This window comes from Mytilus galloprovincialis, chromosome 1 (genome assembly GCF_965363235.1).
Source record: "Mytilus galloprovincialis chromosome 1, xbMytGall1.hap1.1, whole genome shotgun sequence".
NCBI classification, from domain to species: Eukaryota; Metazoa; Mollusca; class Bivalvia; order Mytilida; family Mytilidae; genus Mytilus; species Mytilus galloprovincialis.
The window spans coordinates 111,511,076-111,526,168 of record NC_134838.1 but is presented as its reverse complement, the minus strand read 5'-3'; the positions used below and the strand labels follow the sequence as shown (position 1 = coordinate 111,526,168).

General features: G+C 33.0%; 1 protein-coding gene across 1 annotated transcript; it reads right to left on the bottom strand.

Moving 5' to 3' along the window:
- Positions 1 to 8,361: 8,361 nt before the first annotated feature.
- Positions 8,362 to 12,291, bottom strand: LOC143051727 (uncharacterized). Its single transcript, XM_076224642.1, has 5 exons — positions 11,678 to 12,291; positions 11,226 to 11,411; positions 9,973 to 10,259; positions 9,100 to 9,192; positions 8,362 to 8,696 (listed from the first exon to the last, which is right to left on the bottom strand). The coding sequence occupies exons 1-5, from the start codon at positions 11,958 to 11,960 to the stop codon at positions 8,556 to 8,558; spliced, it is 990 nt and encodes a 329-aa protein (XP_076080757.1). The 5' UTR covers positions 11,961 to 12,291; the 3' UTR covers positions 8,362 to 8,555.
- Between the last annotated feature and the right edge of the window lie 2,802 nt (positions 12,292 to 15,093).

Below are 15,093 nucleotides of genomic sequence, written 5' to 3'. Positions count from 1 at the left end.
ATTGATCAATATGGTTATTTTTAGTAACAGGAAACTTACACTTGTTTAAAGTTAAAACTAGCGGGAAATATGAATACCTCGGAAGACTGAAAAATACATTATTTTAGTCATAGACATATAATACATGTATCATATGTCTCTGTTTTAGTTGATTTATTTTTAAATATTGGATTCACTTTTGAAAAAACATAATATCAATATATTTTTTTGGTCATAAGCATAGATACAGAGAAAGCAAGAGATTGAATAATTTATTATTTTCATTTGAACATTGCGGTTAATTTCGCGCGGATTTGTCATGTTTGAACAAAATAGCCCACGCAGCATTTTATTAGGCAGACTTCATTTTCATTTGTGAGTTTGAGCCCTAAATGCGGTGCTTAAAAGTGGCGTGAAAAACAACAAAAATTAAAACCAAATCATGTTCATCGCGTTCTTGGGAAAAGTTATTTTATGGCAAGCCGTTTTCATCAAAACTATGTTTAAACCATTTTTCGAAAAATTTACACACTGAGAATTACAACAAAGCACACTGAGAATTAAAAATTATACACTGAGAATTAAAAATTATACACTGAGAATTAAAAATTACACACTGAGATTTCATAAAGACGCACTGAGATTACAAAAATGAAAAACAGACTGAAAATTGAAAATTACACACTGAGAATTGAAAATTACACACTGAGAATTAAAAATTACACACTGATTTCTTAGTGTGTTATTTTAGGTTTTAAAATCTCAGTGTATATTTTTTTCGAAAAAAGGGTTTAAACATAGTTTTGACGAGAACGGCTTCCCATATTATTTTCCTAGTTATTAATACCAGTTAGGTCCACAGGCGCTTGGGTATATGATACAGATTTTTTGAGGGATTTTTTTTTGCTGATTAAAACATTCAATTTTCTATAATAAGTATTTATAATACATATCTATCACTTCTGTGCATGTCACACCTAGTTTCGAGTGATTTAAACGACCCAGAGAAAATACCCAATTTTACTATCCATACTAAGAAACAAAAAGGCAACTAACTCGACGCCATTTTTCTGCTATCTATAAATAAATAGATAGGTCGAGTTAGTTGCCTTTTTGTTTCTTAGTATGGATAGTAAAATTGGGTATTTTCTCTGGGTCGTTTAAATCACTCGAAACTAGAAGAGACATGCACAGAAGTGATAGATATGTATTATAAATATAGAAAATTGAATATTTTAATCAGCAAAAAAAAATCCAAAAAAAAATCTGTATCATATACCCAAGCGCCTGTGGTTAGATCCTCAAAATATTCATTTCCAAACTCCTCCGTTTCCTTCCCCAGATTATGAAATTATCGGGTTAGCCTCACGTATCAAGGCATATCATAGGGGAGGGTTGAGATCCCACACCCAAGCACATAAACTGAGCGTAAATTAACTCATTTTGGGCCTGCCAGGTACCTCTACTCTAGCCTTAGTTAGTCTTGTGTGTGTATTTTTCTTTTTTAATTTTGGTTCATTCGTTTGTTTCAGACTTGGGTTAGGCGTCCATGATTTCTCTGAAGTAGTATGATACATTATTGTTTGAGTGCCAGTTGAAGCCAACCTCCGTGTGCCCGTTTATTTCGCTGCTTTTAAGACCCATTGGACATGGTGGCCTTGGGCATACAAGTTTTTGCTTTTCAGTGATCGGGTTTTTGTTTGTTTGACAATTCCCCGTTCCATTCTTTATTCTATTTACATTTTCTAAAATAAATTGAAACATAACGGCTGAGCTTGTCAAACTCAGAGAAATTAAATTGCCTTATGGGTTGTAAAATCAGCAACTAAATAAACAGACCGGAACATATCATGTTGTCAGTACTATATTTCCAGGTTGGACGGTGTATTAATAAACAAAATGACAATTCAAAAACTAGACATTGACCAATTACAATACAGGATACAATTTAAAACAAACTTATTTAAAAATGTTGTTAAGCAATTATGCTGTTGTGCCCTGAGAAATAGCAATGAAATAATCATACCTTTTCATGCGGCGCAGAACGTTTGCGCTTTTTTTAATGGACATTTGCGCTGTATGAAAAAGGACAAATTGTCAATAGCGCTTTAAATATCAATACACCATTTGAGTTAAACTACGGTTAAAAGTTGGAAATCATTTAACTTATAAAAGTTTCATTTCAATGTATAAAGAATTGTTTTATCTGTTATAAATCATGATGTATTGTCATGCTGCCCATCAGGGGCCCTTGATTGGAGTAATACATATTCTATTCTATTCTATTCTCTACATAGGTGGATCCAAGGGAGCCCCCTTCGTGTAAAAAAATGGGTTGATTATATAGGGAATCACTGAAGTATGACTGGAGCGGCGGCCCCCTTACGTCAGTCAGCCCCCCCCCCTTTTCCATAAAGTTCTGGATCCGTCACTGCTCAACTATATAGTTTAAAGACTTCATTTTTCGTCATCAAGCTTGTTCCAGATGAAAATGACAACGCTCCCAAGAGGATGCACGGAAGAATATTCCTTATAACAACCACAATTCTGTCTAATATACAGCATGAACAGCAAGTGATTTGAAAATAAAATGTCGTCATCAAATGTCGGTCTTTACAATTGAACCAAACTTAATAATGAACTAGATAAGCCATGATAGTTCAGTTCTTTGTTATATGAATGTTCTTGCGTGTGTTTGTGTTGTATTTCTGTCAAGTAGTGTTTTGAAGATAGTTAAAAGTTTTTAACATTGTCATAAAGCGGTAGGTTTGGATAGTCAGTGAACCAGGTTCAACCCATCATTTTTTTTTTCTTAAAATGTCCTGTACCGAAGAATATGGCAGTTATCTTTTAGTTCGTTTCTATGTGTGCTGGCATTTTTTTTGTTGCACTACGGTGTTCCTGTTTCCTTCATTTTCCTCTTATAGTTGATGTGTTTCCCTCGGTTTTGGTTTTTTAACCCGGATTTGTTTTCTCTCAAATCAATTTATGACTTTTGCACTCCGGTATACTACTGTTGCCTTTATTCAAATCAGCTAAACACATACGCATACATGTTACATAAACTGTGCTACTGTGATAGTTCTGTGCCATAAATTACCATTAACATGTATCTGTTGAAGTAGCTACGACTAAATTTTCCAATCGTAGGTTTTTATTTATGGCAATCACTTTAATGTTGTGTATTGCAATCTAATTATTCACTGCGAATACGTGTACATCGATTGAACTGAATAATGTACACTTCTTCACCACCACAGAAAGCACTGGTGGTAAGCGGATAGTCGTAACTAAAAGTTACGACCATCCGGAGATGGGAGACAACTCTAGGGATAAGTTTTTCTTTTCATATTTTCGTGCAGTAAAAGGTTCATTTGAGCCAAACCGCTTGTCTCATATACACTTATCGTGAGTGCGTTGATATTGAAACCAAATTTGATAGACAAAATCATTCCAATTTTCGTAAAATAGTCATTCAAAAGTTGGAGCATGATGGTCGTAACTTTAAATGTGTGATGGTCGTAAATTCAACTATAATATTTTGAATGATGGTCGTAACTTTGAAAGATGACCGTAACTCGAGTATTTAGACAAACTTTTATCAAAGTATTTTAAAAGTAAAACTAATAAACTCAGATGTCATATATGATTTGTTACAAACAATATTATTTGTTACTATGATAATGGTATGCAGAAATTGAGCTAGAAAATTATTAAACACACACAGTTCTGATATATTCCAAACGCTCATCATTTAGGAGTAACAGTGAAAACTTATCAACTCGCATTAAGCCAAAAAGTATGTTAGGGTTGTGTATTAATATATTTTTTTTACTGTACGTTAAGGCATAAAATTATTAAATGCACGTGTGTTCCCTCATATTTTTTTTTTCATTTTCGACTTTTTTTCTGCAATCATGTCGGCAGATGAAATTAGCTATTTCAGTTCTTATAAATTATAGGCCTTCAAATATTTGGCTTTTGGTGGTTCATGCGGAAATTAAATCCACAAATACACTTCGGAGTCCTGGGTTGAGTTCAATATCGTAGCAGCTACGTATAGTACTACGTAGATTTTGACTATTGAACGTGTAGCTATAGACTAGTTGCTACATAGATATTGATAGCAGCTACGTAGCCGCTACGATATTGAACTCAACCCAGGATTTTTTAACGTGCTGTATATTGTTTATCGATTACATAACGATTATATTATATGTTATTCAGGTCTCAGACAGGGTATATACTGTGACATTCCCGGCTTAGAGTTTCAGTATATCCCCTGAGCCGAAGGCGAAGGGGATATAAGCCCTAAGCCGGGAATGTCACAGTATATACCCTTTCTGAGACCTGAATTACACATATATTACGGATTACCCCTGACTTAATGTTATTATTTTCCAGTGCAGGTATTTGTTGACAACACATATATAAGTTGAAAAACCCAACCTGATATGTTCGGCATACGTGAAGGATTTTCTAATTTACTGTAAACATAATTTTATCGTGTATGTAATAATTTATAATAACAGCTTTAACATCAAATTTAAGTATTAAAAGTGTAAATTGCGGGATTTTGTATCAAAAATGTATTATTGACTGAAGCAGGTCATTATTTTCCCTCTGTGAGCCTCTGGCAGTCTGATAGCTCTGGACTACGTCACATAGTAACCGGTGTTATGATGACGTTTTTGAGGTTCCATTTGGGGATAAAAACGTCGTATATACCCCGGCAGTTTCCTGAATATATACTGACATCTCTATGTTGTTATCCAATCACAAACCTCGACACATTTGTAATCCGTAATATGGGGACGAAGTCCCCAATAACAGTAGAAAATTCAATAAAAAAAAAATTCGGGAAAATTTCCCGAATTTTTCATTGTACTAATGAACTCAAAATCGTTCAATTTTTTTTATGTCATGTTTTGAAATCCCGGACCTGCGCAGAAATGTACAATATACTTCCTTTTTCCGGTCTCGTTTTTATGAAACTTTGAGGAAAATATATATTTATCAGTCTAGTATAAAATAGGAAGGAACGCGCAATACTTATTTCATTTTTAATAATTCCTTGATATGAAAAAACGTTACCTAATGATAGCGTTTCTTGTTTACATTGCATATGACGTCATAATTTAAATAACGTCACAACTAAAATCCCTAACAACAGAACCAAAATCGGAAACGTTACTGTATTTCCGTGTCTTTTTTTTGGACAAATAATTGAGTTACAAAATAATAATTCATACAGACTTCGTCCCCATTTACAGGTAATGCCTGCCTCATATTAAATATTTATCATATGTTTAGCAGTAAATACAGTAGTTTTGCATATGTGATAAATAGCCTGCGGTTTAATCCATATCGCGCAACTTTGATGCGCACCCTTTATCGCATACCCTTTATCACACCCCTACCCTTTATCGCATACCCTTTATCACACCCCTTATAGTATAACTAATCGCCGTATTTGAATATCAAAAATAAGACAACGTGTGACCGAACGACGCATGGATTAAACGAGTGCGCAGCACGAGTTTAATCCATAGCGGCGTTCGGTCAAAAGTTGTCTTATTTTTGATATTCAAATACGGCGATTAGTTATTCTTTTTATTACATTGGCAAATGGCCTTTTTTTATGAAATTAATGTAGAAAATGTAAGGAACTATATCTTTTTCCTACGCATTGACAATTTGTTTTGATCCGACGTGATCGACGTCTTGACAACGCCTATTGTTGTATGACGTCAGAGAGTGAAATAACCACGTTTATTTCACATGTGAAATTATCGGTTTTTATCTAACTGGGAAATCAATGTAATTCATTGCAACCAATGTAATAATACCCTTTATCGCATACCCTTTATCACACCCCTACCCTTTATCACACACCTACTTTTTTTTTTTTTGCATAGTCAGTTTTGGTTTTTTTTTTGCTTAAAATTTAAGAAAAAATTTCCTCAAAATTGGTAAATTTTTTGAATGACGTCATTGTTTGGTACGTGACGTCACGAACGTCGAGTTTTCACATTGTATGTGACGTCACGAACGTCAAGTTTTCATATTTTTTGGCACACTAAATGCAACTATGAAAAATACAAAACACACAAATTAATACAATAATAAACAAAATATTTTTAAAACAACAGCACGCAAATTGTAAGGTAACCCAGGTGCTTCGGATAAGTAATTGAGCAGTTCTTTTAAGGCCTTTGAAACAAGACAAAAGTATAACTGAAGGTAACCCAGTGCTATGGATCAGAAAACAGTTCATATAATATAATACTCTTCTGTTGAAATATATGATAAAGCGTATAATACATGGCAAAATCCGTATCACATGCCGTATCACCCTCGACCATTATCATCCCTCGGGCCTAAAGGCCCTTGGGCTGATATTGATGTCTCGGGATGATACGACATATGATACGGATTTTGCCATGTATTATTCTCTATATATATAGCGGTATATCATTGATATTAGTTCTAATTATTGGTACGGAATGAAAACTGAATCCATTGTGTCGCAATGAAAATTGTATTAACATCGAAAGTAGGAATATTGTTGATATATATATATTTTACACTGCTACATGCGCTGACTTTAAGAGTAAAATAAAATACTAGTTTGAAGCCAGGCTTAAGCTTGTAACCAGGATAATATGTCAAAGACTTAGGTAGAACGAAATGTACTGCGGCAACTATCACATACAAACCCCACGGTATGCAGTTTGAACATTATGTGTATGTTATATGTTTATATTGTATGAATGGCTACACGCTACTCATGGACTTCGTAATGGACATAACTGTCCACCTTATTATCAGCTTGATTTCACCAAATAACAATATGACTTCTAAAAATCCAGGCTAAAAATAAAGCGTACGTGTTCTTTAACTCAGGTACGGACCTGCGAATTTGCGGGAATGGTCTAGTCTAGATAACGACCTTCATAACCTATCAATATTAACTTTTGGATTATTTTGACTCCTTACTAATGTTCTTCGACTTAATGTATCAATCTTAAATTGTAAATTTAAAAAAAAATCAACTAGTAGGTACATCCTCAATAAGTTTTTACAATGTTTATCTTTAACAAAGATGCAAAATCTCAGTAAAGAAGAAAACCAGGATACTGTTATTTCATGTGATGTCCAATTTATTAAAAATGCCTTTCCTTAAAATAATTTATTTTGTAATTAAAAATGATTTGATACATTTCGTGCTTTTTATTTCTAACTAAGAATTATCATAACCAAGGCTGTGTTTCTTGTATTAAAATGAATTCTCCACTTTTGAGAAATTTACATTGTTAATGAATTTAATCGCTTACATTAATTCAAATATTTGTCTCTGGTTAGTTTTATACATTATATTTTCAGTATATATGACTGTCATTTCATTTTGTATTGTTTCGTTCGATTCGTTCCAATTTTCTTCCGTTTTTGCACTTTACAGGTACCCCTCTCTTCACCCCTTTAGATTTTATCATTGGTGAAAACAACTTCACAATATATAATATAATATATTCATATAATAAAAAACACGTTTAAAACTCTTGACTTGCCTTGTTCGGTCCAAAACATTTTAAAAATTTGGAATTTAAACCAATTTGAAACTTTCATCAAAATTCCCCCAAACTAATATTTAAAAACTTTTTATTTTTTTTTTATTGATAAGTGTTACACGGATTGAAATTGCTTTATTTTACGTTGTATGTAAAAATTTTAAAAATCTTCAGAAATACAACATATAATATATGCATACAATAAAATACACGTTTAAAACTCTTGACTTGCCTTATTCGGTCTTATTTAAAACAGAGTTACGACCATCACAAATTTTCGTTATGACCATCCTCAACATTTTTGTTTTTTTAGTTACGACCATCATGCTCGAATTTTTGAATGACTATTTTACGAAAATTGGAATGTTTTAATGCATCAAATTTGGTTTCAATATCTCCGGACCACCGAATAGTATGTATGAGACAACCGATTTGACTCAAATGAACCTTTTACTGCACGAAAATCGGAAAAGAAAAACTTATCCCTAGAGTTGTCTTCCATCTCCGGATGGTCGTAACTTTTAGTTACGACCATCCGCTTACCACCAGTGAGAAAGGAAAGCTGACAACAGGCAATAAATAGGTGTCCTGTTTGTCACAAATTTCATGATTATTAAAGAGAAAAAAATCCAATATCAAAATCTATGAAAGGATGTGATGATCACCTTTTAACGTCGGTCAGTATACAGCAAGATCACTTCAGGTGGGAAATTTTACTTATTTTTTCAAAACCAATCTTGATTACTTAGAGAGAATATGTCAGCAATGGATCCGACATGATTCCCACATTTTGATCTACCAATAAAGAATGTTTTCAAACAAAAAAATGTATTTATTTCATATGGTAATAAAGTTGATAAAAAGACTGCACATAAACATCCGAACCAGCGGATTTGACAATTTATATAAAATACTTAAATTCATTGCCTTTATTTCAGTATTAATTTCTCATTTTGATTTACGCTGACTAGCAGCAATACTGAAATGTTAGTTTTTTTTCTATTTTCAGATTCTTTGCGTCCTCGGATCCTGTGAGACTTCTGTAAAACATTTATCACACACTGATACTCTGTCTTCAGCACGAGTTCTCAATACCTTAGTATAACACCTTCCACAAACATCTCTTGAACAACGCCGACAAAGATGCTAAAAACGAGAAAAAATACGAACAACTGAATCTTTTGTCTATTTATTTTGATATACAGCAAAACAACCTACTACAGTGGGACGAAGGACTATTGGGCATAATGAGAGCATTTACTTTAACTATCTATAATACTTATAAAGGAACAAACCAATCAATTTAGAGTATATTTAGCATCCGCCAATCTTAGTTTTAAATGCTACATTCTTTGTAAGAAGTTTTTGACGTTTTTGTGTGTACACACTCTTGATGCTGGTGTGGTGCTAAGTAATTTAATTCAGGACACACTACATGAAATATAGCCACAGTAGGAATAACAAAATTATAATTTCAAACGACTTTGACCCAGTTCTATAAATAATTTCGACAAAAGAGTTAAAAAAAAAAATCTCTGTAAAAACATACTTTACGAATATCAGCCTCATATACTCTATTGCACTGGGGACAATCCCAAGACATAACTTCACTAGAATCTTCCATTATTTGTGTTGTAGTCATCTATAAAACAAACATATAAGTCAGTTTGAGAGTTCAAAACATCAAAATTAAATTTGAGTCAGTTTGACGAAAGATATATATATATATATATATATATATATATATATATATATATATATGCTGTCATAACTTTAAAAAAAAATCTACGAAAAAAAAATCACTGCGATCTTTTAAAGTCAACAGTTGTTTTTCTTATTTGAATGTCAGAATCACCTATGGAATGGTAAGTCCGATTATTTGGAATAAGATGCGTATTATTAACATCTTATGTGATATCAACAATTGTGTTACATATGGTATATGAAAATAAGTAAACGATGTATGGTTGCCGAAGGGACGACTATCCACCAGAGAGGATAAGAATGTTCACAGTTACATCTCACCTCCACTATATACATGTTTTGTCTGTACGAAATATTCTTGGACTTGTGTTTCAAACCATTTATGGATTTTACTCATTATTGAAGGCTTACTGATGACCTAAAGTTGCTTTCTATGTCATTTGGTCTCTGGTTGAGAGTTGTCTCATTGTAAATTATACCGCATCTTCTAATCTTTACATATAACATGCACTCTTGTCATAGAAATGCATTGTGTTTACAGCCTTTAAGATTATAGTAATTTTACTATAAGGTTCTCCTTTGATCGTCATTTTCAATCATTTTAGAAATGGAAATTCTATTTGCGGTTTCATATTATGTAGACATGGTCCGACTGAAAGTAGAGGAAACTCAAACATTTTAAGAGGTCTAATTATGTTAATTTTTTTTACAAACTTACAGTTCTTGCAGATGACACATCATTTAGACGTCTTGTATCTGTTGTTAATGGTGATGCTGTAGTACTTCTGTATCTTTCGGATGAAGGTCTAGATGCGTAACGAGGTGGAGGTGATCCGAACATTTGGTACGGAGGGGGAGGACTATTATAGTCTACGTTTGATGGTGCTCTCATAGGATAGATGAAGTTTGATCGAGGCCTTATACTTCGCCGGGATCGGTTAGATGATGGTCTGTTCCGCCAGTATGTTGATTCTGGATCTAACGGATTGTAATTTGAAAAATCAGCTGCAGAAGAAAAATAAAGCATCTTGTAATATATATTGAAATAACCTTACATTTGTTTAAAAAGAAAAGAAAAATGAGTCCAATATGAACAATTTATTTAAACCTTGTGATATATGTACCAGGTTCTATACATCCAGTTTGTTCTTCTTTTCAGATTAATTGCAGATGCTTGGTATCTGCAGGGGAATCAAAAAAATTGTGTCAGGGGAAAAAGAGCAAAAATTCATGAGAACAATCAGCTTTGAATTCGTATGTCAGATAAGCAACTATAAACCATAAAGGGTCGATATTTCATCATAGGGGGACTATGTTTACTTATATATTTCAAAATGAAATGCTCTTTTTAAATCAACAGGTCATGATTTATTCGCCTACTCCTGAATATACACCCTTCCGCTTGAGTAACTTATCCATCCTTTTATTAAGTCTAGTAGTGTTATGATTATTGTCTGTTTATCGCACAGTTACGTTACAAATATTTCAAACATTTTCATGCCAATATCACATAAAAAAATAAAATCGTATATGTATAGGTTGTGCAAAATGTGTCTACCGCTGGATGACTAGAGTAAATTTAGACTGGCCCTTGAATATGTTGTAGAGGAGCAGATATTTGCTATGCAATAGGCCGCCTATGGACACACCAAAGATATGTTGCAACGGTTCTATAAAGCTGAAACACTCTTCATTTGTGGGACATGGATTTATTACAATAAAATGATTGACAAAATGACCCAATTTGACTTAGATAGCACTATAGCACAAAGGTCATATGCTGTTTTTATTTAAAAGCAGCATTCTTTAACTTAAAAACTATTTAATCCAGTCTTTTCGTCAAAGATGTCGTATTGAACTGACAGAAATGCTACATGTTAAAAAACAAAATGTCTTTTTATATTCAAATACTAAGTACTTGCGACGTGTATGCCAATCTATGGAGTTAAATTATTACTTTTCTATACTTACATGCTGTTCCTATCAATGCTATTCCCCATATTGCACTCCATACCCAACCTATCAGAAAACAAGCTGTCAGAAGAAGTTGGAGAAATCCTACTCCTATAATAACACAAGCAGACACACAACTGTAGTCTTTTATTCCTAGTTCAGACTTCGCACAACAAGGAGCACATAGTCCAGCTATAATAGTCCCTGAAAATGCAGAGAATATACCTATAAATTTCAATAACAGTCCTATATTTGATTTTCGACGGATATTTGTACACAGCATTGATAATATTTGGGCAAGATTATTGTGTAAAATATATAAAACACGGATGTAAGAAGATTCTCTACTTAATCCCCGATTGATGACATGTAAACATGTCAATTACAACAGATTGATACAAGAGTGTATATCAAAATAATAAAATAGAGTACTGTGTTTAACTAAAAAGCAAAAATGAAGATATATTTACCGAATCCAGGTAAAATAAAGTTAAGAACACCACATGTTACGGCTAATCCCATAGGAAGTATTGGTACTGTGAATTCATCGTCATCTGTTTCCACAAGTTCACGTTGACTAGCAAAATTAGCATGTCTTCCATTCAGTGTATATGCTGGAAGTACTAAAGTTCTATCTGTCGTTTCTGTTCTCCCACTTGATCCTCTATCTATCCTATCAAGTGTTCCTCTGTCTGATAATCTATCTATCCTATCGGGTAATGCAGGTCTAGAATGGTTTGAATTATTTGTCATTTTCAACTAATGTATAGACATCATTACATCACAGGAATGTAAGAAGTCAGCTTGTACAGTCAGATTCACATAAAAAGTAAGACCAAAGTTCGTTTCTAACTTTTTATACATTTGTAAATTTATTGTGGTCTGTTTTTCCCGTATATCTGTTGATAAATCTAGATAGTTCCTTCACATCAAACAAAATATTTCCGAGTTCAATACATTTTTGAACAATAATGTTAGCTTTAGATAATTGTTTCCAACAGGATTGTTATGATATTTCTTTTCAAGAGACAAATTTAATAAAAATCTCGTAACCTCAGACTTCTATTAAAAAACAAACAAAATGTAATAGTAACGTTACAATGAGTGAAAACTAAATAAATAAATCATGGCATGCTTGAAAAGGTCCCAAAAGATTTTTAAACGACAGTCTTTTTAGAAGGTTATTCCATACGCTCTTTGAGTTAATTGTTCCCATATTCTAAAGGCTGTTTGTAAATAAAATGTATAGAATGTTGATAGGTAGGAATACTTAGAGTTTAAATACACATTCGTAGGTTGTATATATATATATATGAATAGGCAATGTATACGTTACACGTGTTTCAGAACATCTCGAGGTTAGTCTAAATGCCGGTGCCTTATGCAAACAGTTGTTTAAAATTAAATCGTTTCAAAGAAAACAAATGCATCAAAAACTATTTGGCCAGTACAACTGTAAAAAAACATTTTTATTGTAGTTCCCCCATCTTTTAAATCAATGAAGATATATAGAGACCACATGCTGTTCATGGATAAAATAGTCGTCTTATTTATTGTATAATATCTGAATTCAGACATTTATACATCTTCGCTAGACAAATGTTATGACCCAGTCCCCTCCCACATTCATTACTGTACGATGGACTGAAGCTGATTACATTCTTTGGTCTTTAGTTGCTAGTGGTCTGTTTGGAAGTCTTATTCTACATCTTATTTCATATTTCCAAAAAAGTAAATCGAGATTGAGAACAGTTATACAATATGTTGAAAAAGGTGTTCATACTATTTTTGAATACTGTATGTACTGTCAATAATAACATAAATCTTTGGCAGTGGAAACGTTTTAAAAAAAAAGCTTTATTTTAGTTGTTCAGTTCACTAATTTCATTACGGTTCTATTCAACTTGATTCATAACTTTATTAAACTGAATTTTTTTAACGATTCAGCTACAAAACACAAAATTATAGATTCATTTTTCAAATGGATTTCATATATTTGTCAGGGGCATGGCCAGGTATTCAGTCAACTGTAGGCACCAATCGACAGGGGGTTTGGGGGCTGCTCAAGGCCCCCAGCAGGGTCCAGGGCAGAGCCCTGGTAGGGGGTTCAGGCCCCCCGACGGAAAACGGTTTTCAGCGTTTTAGCAGCAAAATTTTATGTACAAAAATATTAAATTTACTGGTTATTTAATCATGATAATTATGATATAAATGATGAAAAGTTCGAAGAATTATGAATAATTTACCATAACATCTACCTGGTGAATTAAATAACGCAGTACAAATGGAAATATATTAAAAAAAAATATTTATACAATATGCATTGCCCAACGTAGATCAGCGTAGCAGTACACCCGGTTTGGTATTGTTATATCTATTCCGTTCTGACTGATATACATGTTTAACTGAATTAATAGTACATATTGACAATCCTTCATTAAAAAAAAATAGGCACGTAAACACTGATATTACTATATAATAAAACTATCTTTTTGGCTAGACATCAACCATCAATCTTTCGATTCTAAGCCTTCACCCAAGCCACAAACATATACACACATAGTTCACACACATTTCACTAATGTTTATATAATCATTGTATGATGTTTTTGTATCTTGCCCGACAAGGGCCCATGATTGGTTTAATAAATAATGTCTAATGTCATAGTCGATGCCTAATGCAAAAGTTCTGTTCTGTTCATACTATGGTAACAAAATTAAAGATATTCATATGTCTTTATATCCTCTACTATAAAATACATACCTGCTTCGAAATTTGAATAATTGTGGTCATTACACGCATATATGAGAGTACTCAAAATTACTGGAAGCTAGTTGATTGATTGATTTTTAAACATTCAGTGTCAAATATTTATGCAAGTTCAGGACAAAATCATAATTTTACAATAATTTAAATACAACAGGAAGCTAGGTCCTGTAATAGGTGTCGTACAGGACGAAGGTCTGGAAATTTGAAGATGCCATGCATTGGAAATTGATGGATTATTGGAGAGTAGCAGAAATTTTGCCTTTCAGTAGATCAACTACGAACTCCTCAAAGATTGGCATTCTCTCTACAACTAGGCATCGGGTTTAATGTCCCCATTTTGACCAGACGTGACTGCGTATTTATACATCCTGCACAACCAAACGGACGACCAACATTGGCAAGGGTTTTGTTGTAGGTCGGGTGAAGACAAAGTGGAAAGCTAGTTGAAAACTAAAAACAACTAATTAAAAAAATCATGTATCTTAGTAAAGGTTCATTCAAGTTTTTATTGATAGAAGTGAAATGATCTGAACCAAAGTTCTAGCTTATAGTTTCTATATAAGGTAAAGTCATATTAAAACATTCAATTTTATCCAACATTCCATTCACTAAGGACGAGAGACTAGTGTACACATGACATTCGATTATTAAAGAGTTTTGACAACTTCACTGGCGTTTATCTACAGATAACGTTGTTTATCATTTTTTTTTAATAATTTTTTTTTGTGAAAAATGTATGTGTAGGCACGTGCCTTAAGTGCCTAACGGCAGCTACGCCCCTGTTCGTATACAATATACGACTCGTATATCGAAAACATAATCCAACCATAATGATTATTAAAAGCATAGCATTTAACATACGAGTTAAACACAAAGAGTACATTGGTAATGGTAAAATAATGAAAATTTTCTAAAAAAAATGCACATGAAAATATTTTGTGGTAATTATAACAACAGATTTTATAAGTTTTCGTATTGTTAATTGTCCTTTCCTCAATGGCCGTAATGGTCAATCATGTACCCGGGCGGTGGCTTCATCTCTTTAATTTCATTTATCTTCTTCTTCTGTTTTCGAGTTGGAATCAAACTTCACGAAAGAAAATTAAATATTTTAGT

What these genes read in the sequence shown, in the direction of transcription:
- LOC143051727 (XM_076224642.1), bottom strand. Translation starts at nt 11,960, where the DNA reads ATGACAAATAATTCAAACCATTCTAGACCTGCATTACCCGATAGGATA. An exon ending in AGCATTGATAGGAACAGCAT is followed by an intron (nt 10,260 to 11,225) that starts GTAAGTATAGAA and finishes TTTCTTCTGCAG; the next exon opens with CTGATTTTTCAAATTACAAT. An exon ending in ATGTGTCATCTGCAAGAACT is followed by an intron (nt 9,193 to 9,972) that starts GTAAGTTTGTAA and finishes TTTGTTTTATAG; the next exon opens with ATGACTACAACACAAATAAT.